General features: G+C 37.6%; 1 protein-coding gene and 1 pseudogene across 11 annotated transcripts in view; one reads left to right on the forward strand and one right to left on the reverse strand.

Moving 5' to 3' along the window:
- LOC120077090 (putative DNA helicase MCM9) overlaps positions 1-20,256 on the forward strand; it is a 62,886-nt gene extending 42,630 nt beyond the window's left edge. For 3 of the 10 annotated variants that reach the window (XM_090314087.1, XM_090314089.1, XM_090314090.1), the window contains 9 exons: positions 842-914; positions 1,887-1,953; positions 4,216-4,343; positions 15,513-15,591; positions 15,675-15,742; positions 16,011-16,120; positions 18,225-18,272; positions 18,353-18,505; positions 19,175-19,545. In XM_090314087.1, the coding sequence (XP_090170213.1) occupies positions 842-914; positions 1,887-1,953; positions 4,216-4,343; positions 15,513-15,591; positions 15,675-15,742; positions 16,011-16,120; positions 18,225-18,272; positions 18,353-18,505; positions 19,175-19,227 (779 nt within the window). In that variant the 3' untranslated portion in view covers positions 19,228-19,545. Of the gene's footprint in view, positions 1-841; positions 915-1,886; positions 1,954-4,215; positions 4,344-15,469; positions 15,592-15,674; positions 15,743-16,010; positions 16,147-18,224; positions 18,273-18,352; positions 18,506-19,174; positions 19,546-19,875 lie in introns of those variants that run through there. The other 7 variants (XR_016529760.1, XR_016529761.1, XR_016529763.1 and 4 more) reach the window with 7 other exon arrangements.
- LOC150036062 (uncharacterized) lies at positions 4,847-10,686 on the reverse strand (annotated as a pseudogene). The gene is made up of 2 exons (XR_016529722.1): positions 10,406-10,686; positions 4,847-10,345 (listed from the first exon to the last, which is right to left on the reverse strand). The product of XR_016529722.1 is annotated as an uncharacterized LOC150036062 (transcript).
- Positions 20,257-20,733: the final 477 nt, after the last annotated feature.

Here is a 20,733-nt window from a genome sequence, read left to right on the forward strand (position 1 = left end):
TATTGATTGATTTGCTGAATCAAGTTTATTTTATTGGTCACTTTTTTGGAAAGTAATGCAATAAAAAGAACAATATCACAGTAAGGAGAAATGAAAAATTAATATAAACTAATAAAGAGCTTCTATTTCTTCTTTTGGTTTAAATCGAAACCTCAGTTGTAATCGTCCTTTTGTATTTCTGCCCAACTTGGTAGATTGTTGTACCCTTACTTTTTCCTTTTCCTCCCTGGGCCAAGGGATCTTTCAGTTTCTAGAGAACTAGGAGCTAATTTGAAGTATCCCTTATCTGACGTGTGTTTATTGGCCCAAAGGTGAAGTATTTCAAACTATTATCTATTGCTAATGCTCCTTTCCAAATGAGTGATGCTTATGGTTCTGCTCCCATTGGCAAGCACTTCTGATGCTAAATCAAGAACCTGGAGCAATGAATGATCAAAACTGGATAATACAAACACGCACATCCTTCCTATCTTGAAACATAGTGCCATGACAAGCATATTTGAATTTCAAGCTAAAGGTGGAAACTTGAAGAAGTCTTGTTCAGATGATAAAATTTTATCTTAGAAAATAAATATGTGCGGGGGTAATTTGTTTTCTTTAAAAATAAGTTATGCATAAGATACACGTCTCCCTTTCTCTCATAATCATGCTTTACATCTGTCTTGGAATATCAATAGAAGTGCAGTGGATATGGTGTTTTAAACATAGTAACTTTGGCTGGTAATCTAATTTTAACCTACACTATCAGTCTTGGACGGTCTTTTTCATTCAATTGCTGACTTTTTGCATCTCATCCACCTTCCTAAAAAACAATTAATTTGTATATTCATGGAACTGATAGGCGAATGGATGCTGGAAGCTGGGGCACTTGTACTAGCTGATGGAGGACTTTGTTGCATAGATGAAGTGGACAGGTGCATTCGATTAAATGGAAACATAGATATTTTATATTATAACTTGCATGTATAATAAATATGAAACTGATTTATTGAATAAATATGAAGACCTCAAATCTCTGTATTTCACTCAACTTCACAGGCTCCTACATATTAGTCAATGGGCCCGAAAAAGGCATAAAGGAAACAATGAGGAATGGGGATTTACAATTTACAAAGAAAGAAAAGAAACTTAGATTTTTCTCTTTGTTTTTTCTAAACAAAATATCTCATTAAGGAAAAAAAAAATAAAAATGAAAGACTACGGGGGAATATAAAAAACCAAGCCCACCAAAAATGCCCCTAGGAAGGGTCTCCAACTAACGAAAATGTCACTTATGGAATAATTAAAAAAAACTTCGAATACAAGTGGCTAGCCTCTATGCTGGTAGGAAGCTGAAGATTGCAATTGAAATTGATAGAAAATCTATTAAAATAGGAAAGAGAAGATTTACAATATCCAACTAAATCACTTTGAGAGGCCTGGACTTTGCTAAGAAAATTACTCTCCAAATTCTGCCTATCCCCAAAATGCAAAACCATTTAGTTTTCCATATTTATAACCACCTTTCACGAAACAAATCTTATCTTGACATATGTGTCTCTCTATAGGCAACATTGTTCATAGTTGGACTCATTTTCTTTAGTGGGGGTTGGTTTCCTGTATAAGTATACCCTTGTATTCTTTTCTTTTCTTCTCAAAGTGGTTGATAAAATTAAAATGACATATGTGCGCTTCCAATATTCTAATAGCATCCTTGATATTTCCTTCCTAATATTCCTTACATATGCATTATGCTGAAATTTTATGGAAACCATTTTATATATTCTTTTTCGTTTGGAAAAATAAATAAAAGTAGATTTGAAAAGCTTTTAGCCCCTGGCCATGATCAAGATGCTTGTTAATTTTCATGTTATTTGGAACTTAGGATACATTTTTTTTTAAATCAGCATGAGAGAACATGACAGAGCCACAATCCATGAAGCAATGGAGCAGCAGACTATAAGTGTCGCAAAGGTATTATTTATCTCTAGTACAAATGGTCAATTGATGTTTTGAGAGCATGCTAGACTCTGTAATAGTGATACTTTAGATGCTATATTGGAACTAGAGATGAACATGATTAACATTATGTAATGTAGAAAGGGGTGAACACACTGTATTATCTATGAATTTTGGTAAATTATCTGCAGACTCTAGAATCATACCTAAATAAGAGAAGTGGGAGAGAGACTGAAGCAGAAAACGAGGGAAAAGTTGAAAGGAAGGAGTGAACTTCAAATAAACCTAAAAATATATATTAGACTTAGTTTAGTTTAAGAATAGAAATGATGAGATATTTCACCTAGTTTAGTTTCAGTCAATTTGTGATGTAGTAGGATTAGTGTAAGTTGGGGTATCTTGGTCAAATTCTTATTTGATTAGGATTATAATTTGATTAATTAGGATTAGGATTATGATATGTTTTCTTGATTAATTAGGATTAGAATTAGTTTTTTGATGCAACGGTTGAGAATGCCAGTTTCAATAAAGTTGTGGAAACATTTGCCGCCCCTTAAAGATCATAGCTTAAGTTACCGTGTTGCTAATTGGAATTTTTTTTATGTATACCCTTTGATAGGGCTCTTTTGTATATCCTTTGTATTATTTCATTATTAAAAAAAAGGGTCATGGAACACCTAAGAATCTCACCTTTAATGATGTTCCAAGCATTTTTTTTTTCCAAGAAAGTCTCCAGTGTAACTATATGAACCCACAAGTCGTCAACGGCTTCTCTGGTTTCAATTTCAGAAAATGGTTCTTTTAAAAGAGCCTTACTCTGAGAATCAATTTGCTGCCACTAAATGTTAGAAGGAATAACACGATTGCCACATTTGATTTGTATATAATTTAGTGAAGAGGGTCACAAACTCATTCACAAGCAAGTCTGCATTCAACACACTAGCTCCAAAACCATTTTGGATTTATTTGATGAGGTTTTTTTTTTTATCTAGTGGTAGTATAGTTATGGAAGAACTTGGTATTCTCATTTCCTTGTCCCTTGGGTCTCCATTTAAGCTTGCATTTCGCCTTAGTATTAATCTTCCAATTGAGCTCTGCATAAAGTTTTTTTTCTCTCCCTGAACTCATGAGCAAAAAACCCAAGGTTTTGCTCAGCAGCGTTCAAGGAACTGATGGCTTTGAGCGCTTGCTTTTTTTGAAGGCCAATGATGTCAAATTTCTCCTCATTCCAAACTTTCAACTGCAGTTTCAACTTCTTTAATTTCTGATAAACACAAAACCAAGATAGCCATGGAGAGAGCCAACTTCTACAATTCGCAATAAAACGGAAAAATCATGAGGCTTCCAAAGATGCTACCATGCTTAGGAGAACACCTAGTAATCATCGCCAACAGAAGTGGGAAGGGAAGTTGCAGGAGAGTGTTGAAAAGCAGAAAGGGGACGAAGGTGGGAAGAGAGGAGAGAGGGGAGAGAGAGGAAATAGAGAAGTTAGCTTAAGGACTGATTAAAAAAGAAATTGCAGATAAAATTGTGGACAATGCTCAAGTGCAAAAGTAATTTTTTCACAGTTCATTCTTACTTATTTTCATATTGGGGCTTGCATTGTGTTTATTTGGGACATTAGAGTTCACAAAAGACCAAGAATGGTTACAGAAGATGATATCTTGATGCAGTACAAGTACAGGAAGTTGCATTGATAATTATCTAGGCTCTCTCTTTCATCTTCATGAATCATCATTTCTACTGTTTTCTGCTTTTGTTTTCAATTTGTTTCATTTGAAGCTTGGTTTATACTTGAGGTTGTTTCTGTTTTCTTTGGATGCTATTTTTATCAAACAAAACTGATAAATGCCTAAAACATAGGAGTTACATAAAGTATTAACTTGAAGGTTAGCCACACAGAATTTGGTAATTCCTGCATACGTTGTTCAAGATAACTGATTTAAAAAAAAAAAAAAAAACCTAAGCACAATAATTGAACGTACAAGTAGGATAGAAAATAATAGAGTAAGCAAATGGCAAGAGTCAGCATCAGATTTTCATTAGGCATAACACCTATGTACAAATATATGACAACTCTGACACTGTGTTTGTAAGCTGCTGTCAGGCCATGCCTTCTTCAAGTTAGAAGGCTGGCCTTGTAGTTATCTTCCTTCATATTTGTTTCTGCTGAGTTACTTTAGTCGAGGCGTATGTATATCTGCATGAAGACTATTTTACATATTTTCTTTCACCTATATGCTTATCCTATTTTTTTTTTGTTTTTTCCTCTTTTAGGCTGGTCTTGTAACAACTCTCAGTACTAGAACGATAGTATTTGGCGCAACAAATCCTAAAGGACATTACGACCCTGAACAACGTATCATTTTCACATTGTTTATGTGGCTTAATCTAATAACCTTAAGGTGTGGTTCCTAAATTACACAAACTTGCGTTTAAAAGACTTGGGGTTGGTTTGCTTATTGGGTTGTTACTGGGATGGTAATGACGGGCCCATTCGAGAGGTTATAAATGCTGTTCTCCCTTTTGTTTTCATCCTTTTGACAAAACTGTTCATATTTCCTGCATTTTCTCTTGCATTCTTCGTTCTCTTTATTTTTCCTATTGCAGCCTCACAGGGAACGCGCATCCTCCTGCTGCTTGTACATGCATTCGAATCCTTAACAAGAAAACCCACTTGATATTTATGTTGAATGTGTATTCAAATCCTTTATAAGAAAAACCCTTTGATATTTATGTTTGCAATTTTCATAAAACTAATTTCTGTTACCAAAATTTTCCCTCAAATGTCTCCAAAACTTCAAAAATCAGGTGAAGAAATTATTTGATTCTATTTGAGTCGTAATTTTCAACCTCTTGGCTTGGTGGTTTGTTGTCAACCTGTTTCTTTGAGGGTCGGGACTGTCTCTTAATGTTACTAAAAACTTCTATCATTGGGATTAACCTTGATAGCAAGGAAGTAAATCTTTATGCCACGAGTTTTGGGTGCAAGGTGGAAACTCTTCCATTCACGTACTTGGGCTTTCCTATAGGAGGGAAACACAGTGCTAAGGAAACTTGGAAGCTTCTTAAGGAGAGGTTTATATTAAAGGTGGATAGCTGAGAGGAATTTCCCTCTCTAAAGGAGGTAGGCTGACTCTAGCTCAATCAATTATCACCCAAAAGAGGAAAGCTGAAATGCCAACAGGCCTCTATTATTGAATTCACATGACCCGATAGTACCCCATTTTGGAACGTCCGGTGCCAAAGTCACTGAATGGATAAGTCGCTAATCCCTAAAATGAACTATGTAATGTACTTTATCTGTTGGGTTAGGGGTAGGCATTTTAGAAGAGGTTTCTATTGTATCAATCTACCCATGTTTAATTCCTGTTGAGCATATAGTCTTCCTTGCTACTTCTTCTCTTTTATGCAAAAGCTCTGGTCAACATTACCAATCGCCTAGAAAAGATCATTAGAGATTTTGTTTGGGATGGGGTCCTTGCAACCCTACTTCCCACCTTGTCAACTGGAATTCGACCTCTCTTCCTACTATTTATGGTGGCCCTGGAATTGGGTCCCTTTGTTAAAAAAAAATACAGCTTCTTATGAAATAGCTATGGAGGTTTTGCTAGGATGAGAATGCTTTGTGGAGACACATAATTGGGGCTATTTATGGTGTCGATGCTTACGGTTGGACATCAAATATGCCTAAGTAGGGAAGAGAAACTAGACTTTGGAATGGCATTTTAAAGCATAGACTTTTTTTTTTATATATATATATATATATAATTTCACTAAGTTTATTGTGGGCGATGGGAAAGCAATCAGATTTTGGGTGGATAATTGGTGTGATTCTCAACCCCTTGCACAGAAATTCCCCGATATCTTTACTTTATCCTTAAAAAAGGATACTGTGATTGCAGACTATTGGTGTGCATCCAGTCAAACCTGGAATTTGGGCCTTAGAAGAAGTGTTTTTGATAGAGTTGGGTGATATGGTTGCTATTTTGGAAGTCAAAAACTCATGGGCACCTCAGGGAGGTCGCGATTGCCTAACGTGGAAGCTTGACTCCTTGAGGAAGTTTACTACCAAAGCTACCTTTTTAAACATCACTGAGAGAACCTCCTCCTCCACCCTTCCTCTGATGAATCTTGTTCAGAAGCTTAAAATTCCCAAAAAAAAAAAGTCGAATTCTTCCTTTGGTCCCTTGCATATAGAGGCTTAAATACTCATGACAAGCTTCAAAGGAAGCTTAAAAATACCTCTCTCGACCCTTGCTTATCTTGCCCTTGCTTTAGAACTCAAGGATATAGTTGTACAACTTATAGAACATATCCTATTCAAGTAAGGTTGTTTATTGAAAGTAAAGGAGAAAAGAGATAACATAAGGTTTACGTGGAAAACCCTAATATAGGGAGAAAAAACCACGATAAAGAAGTTTTTATTATTTTAATATCATACATACAAGAGACCCTAACCTCAGACATAAATAGAATGAGGGAAACCCTAATTTTAGTAGGCATAAAAGAAAAGACAAAAATGCCCTTAGTGCTAATGCACCATATTTCAACACTCCCCTTCAAGTTGGGGTGTAGATATCAGCAAGACCCAACTTGCTAACACAAGCTTCAAACGTCTGTCTTGGTAATCCTTTGGTAAGAACATATGCAACCTGTTGGACTGAAGGGACATAGGGAATAAAGATAACCCCGTGGTTTAACTTCTCTTTAATAAAGTGTTTGTCAATTTCAACATGCTTGGTTCTATCATGTTGTATTGGATTGTTGGTGATATTGATAGCAGCCTTATTATCACAATACATCTTCATGGGACCTGGACTGTCTTGGTGAAGATCAGCCAAAACTTTCTGTAACCATATTTCTTCACACTCTCAGGCTCATAGCTCTATATTTTGCCTTAACACTGCTTCTGGCAACTATACCTTGTTTTTTTACGTCGCTAGGTCACCAAATTTCCCCATACAAAGGTACAATATCCCGAGGTTGACTTTCTATCTGTCATTGAACCTGTCCAATCTGAGTCAGTATATGCTTCGATGCTTCGTGTATCATATTTTCTGAAAACTAAGCCCTTCCCTAGGGTAGACTTTAGATATCTCAGAATTCGAGTCACTGCTTACATGTGTTCCTCATATGGATTCTACATGAACTGACATACCACACTCATAGCATAGGAGATGTCGGATGTAGTATGAGATAGGTAAATCAGTTTTCCTCCAAAGCGTTGATACCTCTCCTTATTTACATGAACTCCTTCCGTAATGTTTTTCAGTTTGCCATTGACCTTAATAGGAGTGTCAATGGGTTTGCATCCAGTCATTCCTGTTTCCTTTAACAGGTCCGAAGTGTACTTCTATTGAGACATTGATATTCCGGCTTTCGATCTTGCCACTTCCATCCCGAGAAAATACCTCAGACTATCAAGATCTTTTATCTCAAATTCGCCTGCCATCCTTTGTTTTAGTTTAACAATTTTTGCCGACCCTTGATAAAATGATATCATCGACATAAACACCAAAACAACAATCTTCCTTGAAAGTGATTTTTTGGTGAACAATGTATGATCAGAATGCCCTTGAACAAACCCTTGGGATTTAACAAACACTATGAACCTATCGAACTACGCTCTCGGAGACTGTTTCAACTCATATAAGGACTTTCTGAGTCTGCAAATATGGTTCCCAAATTTAGCTTCGAAGCCTGGAGGAGGACTCATGTAAACCTCTTCTCTTAACTCACCATTCAGGAAGGCATTTTTTACATCCAGTTGATGTAGAGGCCAATCGTTATTCACGGCAACAGACAAAAGAACTCGGATCGTGTTGAGCTTATCCACTGGGGAAAAAGTTTCTGAATAATCAATCCCATACGTTTGAGTGAACCCTTTAGCAACTAACCTAGCCTTATATCTCTAGAGCGTTCCGTCAGACTTATACTTCACTGTAAACACCCATTTGCAACCAATTGTCTTGTGACCTCTAGGGAGAGCCACTAAATCCCAAGTCTGGTTCGCCTCGAGAGCTCTCATTTCTTCCATTACTGCTGCTCTCCACTCGGGAACTTCCATGGCTGCATGCACACTGATAGGTATTGCTAGGGCATCCAGTTGAGTAGTGAAAGCCTTAAAAACAGGAGACAAGTTACTATAGGTCAGAAAACTGTCCATAGGGTACTTTGTACATGACCTGGTTCCTTTCCTTAGAGCAATTGCCATATCAAGAGTGGTATCATAATTTCCAGTTTTTGTCGGCCTCTCTCCAGTATCAAACTTCTGAGACAAATTTTCACCTTCTTGACAGTCTTTCAGCACCTTATTACCTTCTATAATTTCAACCTTCTCTAAGTTTGTCTCACCATCTTCTCTGTGCCTAGACTTCTTTTCAAGGACCTCTGAAACAATAGGATCTTGAACCTGAGCTAGTTCCGATGCTTGGACACTTTCCGATGGAACAACAGGAATTTCCTAGGTTTCCTTTTTGAGATTCTTCTTATAGTATGTTATCGAGGGCATTTGTCTAGTAGGGAGGATAGACATTGGAATATTAGGGAGGACAGACCCTGGAATATCAGGACCAGGTTCGGGACTAGGCACTGGAATATCAGGACCAGGTTCGGGTAAACTGGGTTCAGGAACAGTAGAACTAGGCTCAAGATTGAAACTAATAGGTACGGAGTATGTGGAACTGTTAATCTCTTCACTCGTGGTCTCCCCCTAAAGACGACTAACGGGAAAGAATGGTTCATCTTCAAGGAACGTGACATCCATAGTGACAAAGTACTTTATAGAAGGTGGGTGAAAATATTTATAGCCTCGCTGATGAAAGGGATACCCGACAAATACACACTTTTAAGCTCGTGGGGCAAACTTAGTTCGGTGAAGACCGTGAGTATGAACAAAAGCTGTACACCCAAACACACGCAAAGGAACTTTAGGGATAAGACGTGTAGACTAGCAGGACTCTTTAAAGCACTCAAAGGGTGTTTGAAACTTTAGAACACGTGAAGGCATCCTATTAATGAGATGAGCTGTAGTGAGGATCGTGTCTCCTCATAGGTACGATGGGAGAGACACCAAAATCATCAAAGAACGAGCAACTTCAATGAGATGGCGATTTTTTCGTTCAGCCACCCCGTTTTGTTGCGGAGTATAAGCACAAGAGTTTTGATGGATGACCCTTTTTGACGTAGGAATTCCCGGAGGGTGTGATTAACAAACTCATGCCCATTGTCACTTCGAAGGATGACAATTTTTGTATTAAACTGAGTTAAGATAGTGGTATAGAATTGTTGGAAGGTAGACATGACCTTGGATTTATCAGAAAGGAGGTATACCCATGTAAGTCGAGTATGATCATCGATGAATGTGACAAACCATCGTTTACCGGATACGGTAGAGATGTTTGAAGGGCCCCAAACATCACTGTGGATCAAGTGGAAAGGCTGGGTAGGTTCTAAGAAGCATGGACACTGACACGCGACACGACGACACACCAATTTTCAAAAAAGTAGGACACGACACGTCGGGGACACATTTTTTTAGTTAAAAAATTAAATATATGTCGTGAAATAAACATATTGGAAAATATTCCATTTAAAAACATCATTAACAACCATACAAGATACAACCATAAATAAGATGAGTAGATGACTAACGGTCCAATGTCATAAGTCGTAACAAGTTTAACTGTTTAAGTAATTAGTTGAACACCACAAAAGTTACAAAACCACAAAATAGAATCGAAGAAGCCAAGCCATATTTTCTTCATTTTTGTCCAATGTCCTCTTAACTACTCGAAACTTCATTCTGATCACCATCATCAGTAAAAACTACAGCTTCCAATTTTGGTTTGTCCAAAAATAAACTAGCTACTTCAAGCATTCCTGCATCTTCAAATGAATCAAATGAATCTCCAGCAATGTCCCACATTTCGTCTCTCCTTTGAAATATTCAGGAGTTCTTGATAAAAGACGTAGATTGCTATGGATGTACACCAAGTCTTCTACACGTTTTGGTGTCATCTTGTTCCTTCTCATGGAGTGCACAAATGAATATGTACTCCAATTTCACTCACAACACGAGGAAGATGAAGGTTGAACAAGTAACTTCATAGCTAGTGATTGTAAAGTTGGAGTAAAGGCACCATGGATGGCCCACCAACTCTTCGGAGGCATATTATATCTATCACGTATGGAATCATGTTCAGCAAACTCTGAAGACATTATAGAGAAATTGGCAAATTCAATGTTTACTCTTGTTCGCTCATCCTCTGAACTAAAGTATCTCTTGATACACTTCATCCTCTCTCTTGATACTTCTAAGTTTTTATGTGGTGGAACTCGAGTCTTGTCTTCTTCAAGCCATTGTGGACTATAATACCTAAATAAAATTATAAAATATACCCAACTTTAGAGTGTGCATAGAAATTGAAAATATAAAATAAAGATCTAGGATGTCTTAGAATACCTTGGATTTAAAGAATGTGCCAAACAATGGAGAGGAGTGTTATTTTTATTCCAACGGTCAATCAAAATTTGATGCACCACTCCATAAAATGATGATTCATCTGGATGCTTTCCTTCATGTTTATAGATGACCACCTTTATTTTTTCAATCACGGTGTCCCACATATCATATACAAAATGGAGGCAAGGTTTGTCCGTATCACAATCTCTGATCATATCATAAATAGGAGTATTTATCCTGTGATTCAATAATTTGTCCTGCACCCTTACAATTTGCAGCATTGTCAGTGATTATTTGAATCACATTCTCATGTCCCACCTCATTTATAACTTCTTTCATCAAATTTGCTATGAAATATTTGTCTTTATTCTCACCTGAGCAATCTACAGCTTTAAAAAACATTGGTCCTCCTTTTGTAATTGCCATAAAGTTAATCAATGGTCTCCTTTGCAAATCGCTCCATCCATCACTGACAATACTTACCCCCTTTTGAGACCATGTACTTTTCACAGATTGCAACAATCTCTCTATATTTGCTTTTTCTTTTTGGAGAAGAATCGTTCTCAATTTATTATACCCTGGAGGTATATAACTCGACAAAGCATTATTTGCAACCAAAGAAAATGTGTTGACATTCCAAAAGATTGAGATTCAGTTTGTATATGCCGTGAAGGTGGTAAAGGAACTTGTTTAGGTGCATTCCTTCCAATACGCGTCTTAGCTTCATCTTCTAATTTTTGCATTTCAGCAAGATCTTTAGGGGTGATTTTTTTACATATTCCAATCCCAAATCCACTTAATTTTAGTAGGTGCGCCCTAACTCTTGTATAAGAACTTTTTCTATTTTCTTGACAACAATTACATTGCCAAGAAATATTCCCCCTTCATTCAATCTCTCATTTTTTGTAACATATTGCCATAATGGTTTTGTATCATTGTCGGTAGTCATTTTTGAGTTGATTTCAGTATGACTTGAAGATGATTCTGCCATACTTTTTAAATAAAATAAAAAAAAACAAAATAAGATTTAAATGTTCAAACAAAAATAGGAGGTTGGGAGAAAAATGCAAAAAAATAAAAGAAGAAACAAACCAAATCGAACGAAGTTGGACGTGGAGAAGAAGTCAAACGAAGTTTGGGTGAGGAGAAGTCGTCGACGAGTCTGGGCGTGGAGAAGTCGGCTGGGCGTGAAGTCGAACGAAGTCTAGCGAGTCTGGGCGTGAAGTCGATCGAGTGGGCGTGGAGGTGAGGCGTTTTGGGCGGGTGGACTCGAGGAGTTCTGCTTCTGATATTTTGAAGAAAAGAAAAGTGGAAAGGAATAATATAATTTGAGAAATTAAAATAAAAAACACAAAAACCTAAAAGTTTTGGGCTTGGGCTGATGCTTTTGGGTTGCTAACTTTAATTTTATAAGCTTTCACTGTTTTTCTCTTTAATTTTGCAGCGCCGTGTCCCAGAAGTGTCCCAACCGTGTCCCACCCGTGTCCCCGCCGTGTCGGCCATTTAAAAAAATAATAAAATATCCGACACGCCAACTGGCGTGTCCGACACATGTCGGAGGCGTGTCGGTGTCCGACACGTGTCCGACACTGACACTTAACCATCTTAGGAGTGTCGGTGCTTTATAGGGTAGGTTTATAAGGCTGAGAGACAAAAGAAACACAAGGCTGTTTAGCACGTATATAGACATCACAAGACAAAGAAGAAATATTCACATTATGGAATAAATGGGGAAACAAATATCTCATATATTGAAAACTTGGATGTCCAAGACAAATGCCACAATAAATAATCTTTTTTAGACATAGTAAATGAAGATAAAAAACTAGTCCTAAACAAATTCCTAGAGGAAGCATCTTTAGAAAGGAAATAGAGGCCCCTGTCATATTGGGCAGTGTCAATCGTCTTCCCCGTACTCAAGTCTTGAAACAAAGCAGCATCTGGTGAGGAGACAACTCTATAGTTCAAATATTTTGTTATTTTACTTATTGATAACAAGTTGTAAGAAATTTTGGCACATGTAGGACATTTTGTAGAATTAATCCCTGAAATGGTGACAATCTGCTTTTTCCTGCAACAGGAGCAAATGACCCATCTGCAATACGAATCCTTATATTTCCAGCACTCGGATAGTACCGGAGGAATCAATCAGATGAGCCAGTCAAGTGATTGGTCGCTCCTGAATCTAGAATCCATAACTCATTCCTTTTAACGAGGAAACTAAAAGATTGAGGGTTACCTGATTGAACAACTTTTCCGATCCCTATGGTACCAGAATCATCTGGGTTAGTCACCGGAGGTTGTGTCTGAGGTTGTATCTGAGGTTATGTGGCCCCCTTAATCAATTCACTCACTAGAGCATGCCCAGATTTTGACTTGTCATTTAGGGGGCGATGTTTACCATTAGGAGGTCGACCATGCAGTTTCCAACGCTGATCCTTCGTGTGCCAATATTTTTTGCAATGCTCACATACTGGGGGGGGGGGGGGTTGCTATTCTGCTTGTCACCATCAGATCTAGAGGATTTCACCCCAAAGGCAGTTGACTCTACAGTGGTAACCCCAAACCCATTCATTGCACTCGATCTATCCTCTTCCAATCGAACCTTTGAACAGACCTCCATGAGAGACGGTATCGGCTTTTGCCCTAGTATTCGACTCCGAACCGTATCAAATTTGGGGTGCAACCCCACAAGAAAATCATACACACGATCAACCTCTTCTATCTTTGAGTACTGAATTCCGTCATGTTGACAGTTCCAGATGATCTCCCAACATAAATCCATTTCTTGCCATAACAAACACATCTTGTTGAAGTATGACGTTACATTCATGCTCCTTTGTTTGCACTCATGAACCTGTTTACATAAAGTATACAGGCGAGATGCGTTCTGCCTTCTAGAATATAACCTACGGACCGCATCCCAAATATCCCGTGCAATGGTTGAATATAGAAAAGGTTTTCCAATTTGAGGTTCCATGCTACTTATCAACATCGAACGAAGTAAAGAATCTTCTGCCTTCCAGACCTGCTCTTGAGGATCCACAGGGCTCGGTCGCGATATTTCTCCGGTTAAGTACCCAAATCTATGGTGCCGTTGAAGGACCATCTTAATTGTTTGGGACCAAGAGAAGTAGTTTTGACCATTCAGCTTCTCTCCTGTGATCATTCCTACAGAGTTTCCCAAAGTTCCAGTTAACAAATTAGCAGTAGGTAGAGTAGGAAACATTGTTATCGGGTTTTTTGAATAGATTGGAAGACTGGAAGACTCATGGCCATTTAGTTTTGCCCCAAGAACCGCCATTTATTATTGGAGACTCGCTAATTGTTGTTGGAGTTCCCCATGGGTCTCTAATCTCGACTGTTTCTACTCATAGGAGATGGGAATGAAATTCTCACCCATAGAGTCACCCACTCGATATTGAGGCTGAATCGGATACACATTCGGGAGGGACCCCTATTGCTGGAAGGAACCAAAAAATTGGTAAGAGGCTTCATTAGGGTACTGCCCAAACACTTCGGCACTGTTGCTAGAAGATGCACGACCAGGTATTGCTGCGGCTGAAGGATGTGCGGTTGACGGTTCGGGAGGAACCGCAAACAGCTGGCACGGGAGTTGCTTGGACGCGATCGCCTGGTTGCTGGACAGGTGCACGATCGGCTGACCCGACCTGGATACTGAAGCAAACCCGCCCGACGCCTGCTGCGGTTGTGGAAAAAACGGCGTGCCGACTGCGTTTGGACCGCATGTCGTTTGGGTCGTCTGCGGCTACTCGAAGGCTGGGTTGCGATTGCTCGATGGCGTGGCTCCGACGGCTGTAGGGTTGACGACTATCGGTGGTTGCTCCCCAGTCGGCTGTTGCTGTGTTGGGTTCAAGATTGTCTGGAGATACCGATCTACGACCACTTGAATCATGGCCATATTAGTTGGGTCGGCTATTACTCCATCACCAACCACGTCTGATGACTGAATTTCTTCTATCGAGGCTAGGTTTTCATCACCTTTCTCTAATACCATATTGAAAGTAAAGGAGAAAAGAGATAACACAAGGTTTACGTGGAAAACCCTAATACAGGGAGAAAAAACCACGATAGAAAAGTTTTTATTATTTTATTGTCATATATACAAGAGACCCCAATCTCAAATATAAATGACATGAGGGAAACCTAATTCTAGTAGGCATAAAGGAAAAGACAAATATGCCCTTAGGGCTAATGCACTATATTTCAACATCGTTTTTTGTTGCCTTTGCTTGGAAGATGAGGAATCCCTTGGATCACTTATTTCTGCATTGTGAATTTGCTACCAGGGGATGGGTTCTTTTGTTTAGAACTTTTGATTTGGAGTGCTGCCTTCCAAACAAAGTTGATGACTGGATGTTTGATGGGCTTGATTGTTTTGCCGTCGATAGTAGAGGGAAAATTCTCTCGAAGTGTGTTTCTCGGTCTCTTTTGTGATGCCTGTGGAAGGAAAGGAATAGTAGAATTTGTGAAGACAAGTTTGCTTCTTTTGATTCTTTTTGGATTGTTGTTCAATACATAGCCTCTTGGTGGTGCACTAACTACACCAAATTCTTTTGTTATTATAGCCTTTCAATGATTTTTAACGATTGGAAGGCTCTTCTTCACTAGTGCTTTGGGGAGGGGTCTTCTCAACCCCTTGCCGTTAGGTTCTCTTTTGTTCTCTGATGAAATATACCCATCTGTTTCTTATAAAAAAAAAAAAATTATTGGGTAGATTTTGGGAGGATATCTTATCTTGTTCTCTTTAAATAGAAAATATTTGTTTAAAAAATACACAAGGCATATTAAACAGTACTTATGATATAACTTATTACTCTGTTTAAGAGTTCAATTTTCATCTTAATAACTCTCGTTTCATGGTAAATATGACCAAAGATTTATCCCTATGTGTTGTACTAACGATATCTATAGCTTTTACTTCCTCTATTTTTTTTTCCACCTTCTACACCGTCTCCTTTGAATATGTGCACGCATACTTGTGTGCTTGCATAGATCTATCTACGTTAGAAAGAAATATTTTGTCTTCCTTTACGTGATTAGCTCTCTCTGTCAATACAACACTCTCCGGTCCCTTATTGAGCAGATTTGATATCGTGCTTGTGCTTTTAGATACAAAAAACCCTGAATGGGATGCAGTAGTTTCATCTCATATTCTCACTGAGGTAAATCTGATCTCCTGTTTATGTTATCAACTCCTTTTTTTTATTTTATGTTTTTGTAATTGTTTAATGATGATTATTTGTAGTGTGAACAAGAAAAGGGAAAGTGTGACAATGATCTTTCAAGTAACTGGCCTCTTACTATGCTTCGAAGGTATGAGTTTCTTCACAACAAGATTTGGTTTACCTTTTGAATTTCAATAGTAGGATAAATTACTGTTGTAATTTCATTCTTTAATAAATTGGAGGCCTAACAGGGGAATTAATCTCAACCAGTTTTAATCTCATACCAAGTATTACTAGCAAGATGTGACTTGATTGTCGATGAATGGGCAAATTCACCTGAGGCCCCAATCATTAGTGATTTAACCTTTGAGGAGGAACTGCTTAAGCTAACATATTAATTTTAAAACATTTTCCAGATACATCCAATTCGTAAAAGGATACTTCAGACCGGTCCTGACTGAGGAGGCTGAGCAAATTATTTCAAACTATTATCAGCTTCAAAGAAGATCAGCAATGGATAATGCAGGTCCCACTTGAAAATGGTCTATTTTTGTAACGTCCGGATCCTTACACCTTATGATCCGACCGCTACGACATGCATACTTAGACTTTTCTATCATGAGATGAGTTTTGGTTGAAATTTCAAAGAATATATCTAAATTTTATTAATTAGATAGAAAAAAAACTATATAGAAATTTATTTATCAAAACACCAGGATCCATAAAACATTAGCGTGGTGGTACAAAATGCATGTGTCTATAATAGTGAGTTTGATGGTTGGCCATTTGAGCGACGTTCAACTCTGCCCTCTACGCTGTGTTCTTACCTACAAAGTCTGTAAAAATATAGGATGAGTACATAATATACCCAGTAAGTAGTTCTCACGTAGGGTAGTGACCAAATGCACAATCACAAGCAACATGTCATGAAAACATATGATTGGGACCGAAAACGTATATTAACATGTGGTGGTCGGTTATGCTTCCAACATAAATCTCTCCGCCCTGATAGGAAGATGAGGACCTAAGCGAAAACTAACCCATCTGATGATTAGCGGGTCATGCAGTCAGTAGGGCCAGAGTCGCATCCAACATCAACCATTAGCATAAACGTTATGCTTCCAACATAAATCTTTCCGCCCTGATAGGAAGATGAGGACTTAAGCGGAAACTAACCCATCTGATGATTAGCGGGTCATGCAGTCAGTAGGGCCAGAGTCGCATCCAACATCAACCATTAGCATAAACGTTATGCTTCCAACATAAATCTTTCCGCCCTGATAGGAAGATGAGGACTTAAGCGGAAACTAACCCATCTGATGATTAGCGGGTCATGCAGTCAGTAGGGCCAGAGTCGCATCCAACATCAACCATTAGCATAACCATAAGGTTAGACTGGAAGCATAACTTACACCTAATTAAAACTTGGTTTTAACGTAATCGTGAACAAACATAATGCATGGGGTCCCTTGTAGAGAAACGTGTTCTAAACATGTAATGCAATATAACAATTAACATAACCATGCAATATAATAAAGGTACACTACCATAGAACATTTAAAGAGAGGGTGAGATAAACTACTTACCTTGACTGTGATCTAATTATTCCTTATTATTCTTTATGATTTTATCAGCAGAGTTTTCCCTTTTTAAATCAAAAGAAGAAATTTGGGCAGCACTTTACCCGAGCTTTTCTCTTTTAATCTTCACAGAACTTCCTCACTCACACTTACTTTTTCACACGATATTATGTTACTGAGATTTGTTTGAGAATGGGTTAAATCTTCGGCAAAGGGTCTTATTTATAGTAGTTTTCAGCTCTTCTCAGTATGACAAATCATCGTACAGGTGGCTTCTTTAAAATTACTTATGGTTTATGGATTCCTCTCAATAAGACACCTAATTTTGGCTAACGTTTGCCCTTACGTCATCATTCTTTGTTTGTATTCAATTTTAGGATTTTTCCAAGTATAATCTATAAGATCGTGGCCAAATTTAACGCATAATTCGCGCTTCTGTCCAAATCTCGCTCTCTCCCGTTTTCTCGCTAGGAATTTACTCTGGAGCTTTCTTGCTGGAAATCCCGCTCTCTCCACTCTCGCTCTCAAATTTTCTCTTCCGTCTCGCTCTCGCTCCCGCTCCCACTCCCGCTCTTTCCTACTGTCTCGCTAAGAATAGCTCTCTTTACTCTCGCTCTCTCCAACTTCCTTGCTACAATTCTCGCTCTCTCCAAGGATCTCGCTCTTTCTACTCTCGCCAGCCTCAATCTCGCTAGCATCGCTCGCTGGGTTTCTCGCTCTCCAATTCTTCCTTCGATCGTGCAACTCCCTTCTCAGAATCTCGTTTTCTCCAGTTTTCTCGCTGGTGTGGCTCTCGCTCTCTCCCACTTTCTCGCTCCCGCTCGCTCCCTTATTCATTATTTTTTGGATAATGAATAAATTTCCAATTTTCAATTTATTTATTTATTATTATTATTTTTTTTTCCCTAAATTTCCACCCCTTTAAATAAAATTTCGTCCTGCTTATTATTTGATATTTAATTTCCTGTATGCGTACAAATCTGGGTCGTTACAATTTTAAGAAATTGGTCTAATTTTATCCTTCTAATTCTAGATTCTTAAACCATGCAGCCAGGACAACAGTACGCATGCTTGAAAGCTTGATACGCTTAGCTCAAGGTTTGTTCGTCTTATGTTTCACTGTTTCCTTGACAAATTCTCATTTCCCTTCTAATGCTTCTTCTCCATCAATGTTGCAGCGCATGCACGCCTCATGTTTAGAAATGAGGTTACCCGGCTCGATGCCATTACGGCTATTTTGTGCGTCGAATCATCCATGACGACCTCAGCTTTAGTGGATAGTGTTGGGAATGCCTTGCACTCCAATTTTACGGAGAACCCAGATGAGGAATGTATCCTTCCTTGCTATGTTTAAATTTATAATTGTTACTTTGTCATGCATCTTAACTAAAATATATTAGCTATAAAAGGAAATATAAAAGTTGCTACCAAGCCACTAATAGGAATTTGTCTCTGCATAATATGAAATTGGTTTTAAATTTACATTATTACTCGGTTAAACTATATTAAAAAACGACTTGCGCATGAAATGTTAGCAAGTGAATGAATCCAACAAACTTCCTGTTCAAAATCAGAGGAACTTATAGTGTAAGGACTTGATCAAGCACTCATGTTTCTTCTTTTCTTTTCCAAAGTATAAGAACTATTTCCTAGCAAAACTTGGGATGAAAAATGTTATAGGATATAAATTATATAAACTAGAAATTCGTGTATACCTAAATATTATCTTCAGTTTGTGGTTAGACAGCCCATCTGAGTATTTTGGAATTATCTTATAGTTTTCAACATACTAGTTTCTCTGCCTTTCAAACTCAAAGTTTGCTAAGGAATTATGTTAGGAATGAGGCATTTCTTTTGTTAACCTCGTTCATTCTCCTGTATCCATTTCTTAATTCTTTGCATAAAAATTAGTGTTAAGATTAGGGGCATTGTTTTGTTTCATGCCATTCTTTGTACACATTGCTGCCTGATGTTGAATTCTTGACTCCATGCTGTACTAGACGCAAAGCAAGAAATTTTGATCCTTGAGAAGCTGAAGTCGATGGAAGAATAGACATTACCATGATGGAAGGCGGAAAGAACCCTTTTCAAGGGCCGTCGTTTTGTTTTTGTTTTTGTTTTTTGAGAATCAAGATAGCCGACATCCTCACATGCTTGAAGTTGTAGATACCAAAAAATATATATGTCTGGCATCTGCGCACAATCACATTTGTTTCGAAGAAAAATTTGTAAGGACGTCCGAGATTATTTAGATAGTTATGCTTGTTTTGCTAGATTTCTGCTTGAGAATGTGAGATGATGTTGTTTCAACAATATCTTTAAATCCCCAGATAATTTATAATAATATACTATAATTTGAATTTATGTAATATTTTTTTTTGTCTTTAATAATTTAATGTTTAATTGTTAAGTTTTTTTAGTGTATATGGTTATGAATTGAGTTTATATTAATTTTACTGGTTATTTTGAAATGTTTTATAAAAGGCATGGTATCAAATATTAATTTTGATTTAAATTCAAAATACTTGAATTTTAACTATAGTTTTTCTTTTTATATAAAATATGTGGCTGAGAGATTGAATCTCAGACCTCGAGGTTAAAAGTATATGTTCATGTGTTGAGCTAGGATAGCTCCTTATAATGACTTATCCTTCTCGGCCTAATTATATTATTTCTTAGAAATTTAATGTTTATTCATTAGATTATTGAGCAAAAGAAGTTGTCGGGACATTTCGGGTGCAAATCGAGCTAAAATGGAGCACGTAGCAAGCAACGGGAGACAGTGTTGTGCAAGAAATTGCCCTGTGGCACCACAATGCTCTCCATCTGATCACACGTGCGAGAAGAGTATCATCGTTGCAACACCAAGGCGATGCAACATGGTACTACGTGAAGGTGCTGTGATGCTCCTTGGTGGAGAAGAAGCGTTAGAAGGGAAATGGCATCGAGCTATTTTCTTAGTTTTTAAGTCATTTTCTTTGATTCGTAAGATTGCTTGTTTACGAGCCTCGATTACTATTAAGTTATGTAAACTTGGTTAGTTTTCTTTAGTTCATGGATTTGGATGAACCATTTTATATTCATGAGAGGATTGTACTTTATATCTATAAATTTCTATCTTTGGATCATTTTTATCTCTTGCTTTAATTTTTTAGCATGTATGAATAGTTAGGATTGACAACCCAAATCGTTAAGCATGCTAATCGTTTGATGCATAATTAGTAATTGTTATGTATTTGTTGACAAAGTAGCATGAGTTATCTCTTGGGTGTTTGGTCTTTTGTCTTGAGTAAGTTAGAGAGCAAATCAATTATTTAATCATCATGACTTAGCCCTTGAATTTAATGCATGTGTTTGTTAATCTTTAGGTGTATTTCATTCTAAATTAACTGGCACATAGTTTAATTAGGCTAAGAATTTAATTAATAATTAAGGACGCTTAATGTCGGTAAAATAGGTCATATGTTCAAGTTAATTCAGTTATATCCTAATATCATATAATTTGGGTGATGCCACTCCCATTAACTAAATGCATCTTGTCATTTTATATTTCAAAGAA

The sequence above is a fragment of the Benincasa hispida genome, chromosome 5 (genome assembly GCF_027475165.1).
Source record: "Benincasa hispida cultivar pf3 chromosome 5, pf3_genome.v1.1, whole genome shotgun sequence".
In the NCBI taxonomy this organism is placed as follows: domain Eukaryota; kingdom Viridiplantae; phylum Streptophyta; class Magnoliopsida; order Cucurbitales; family Cucurbitaceae; genus Benincasa; species Benincasa hispida.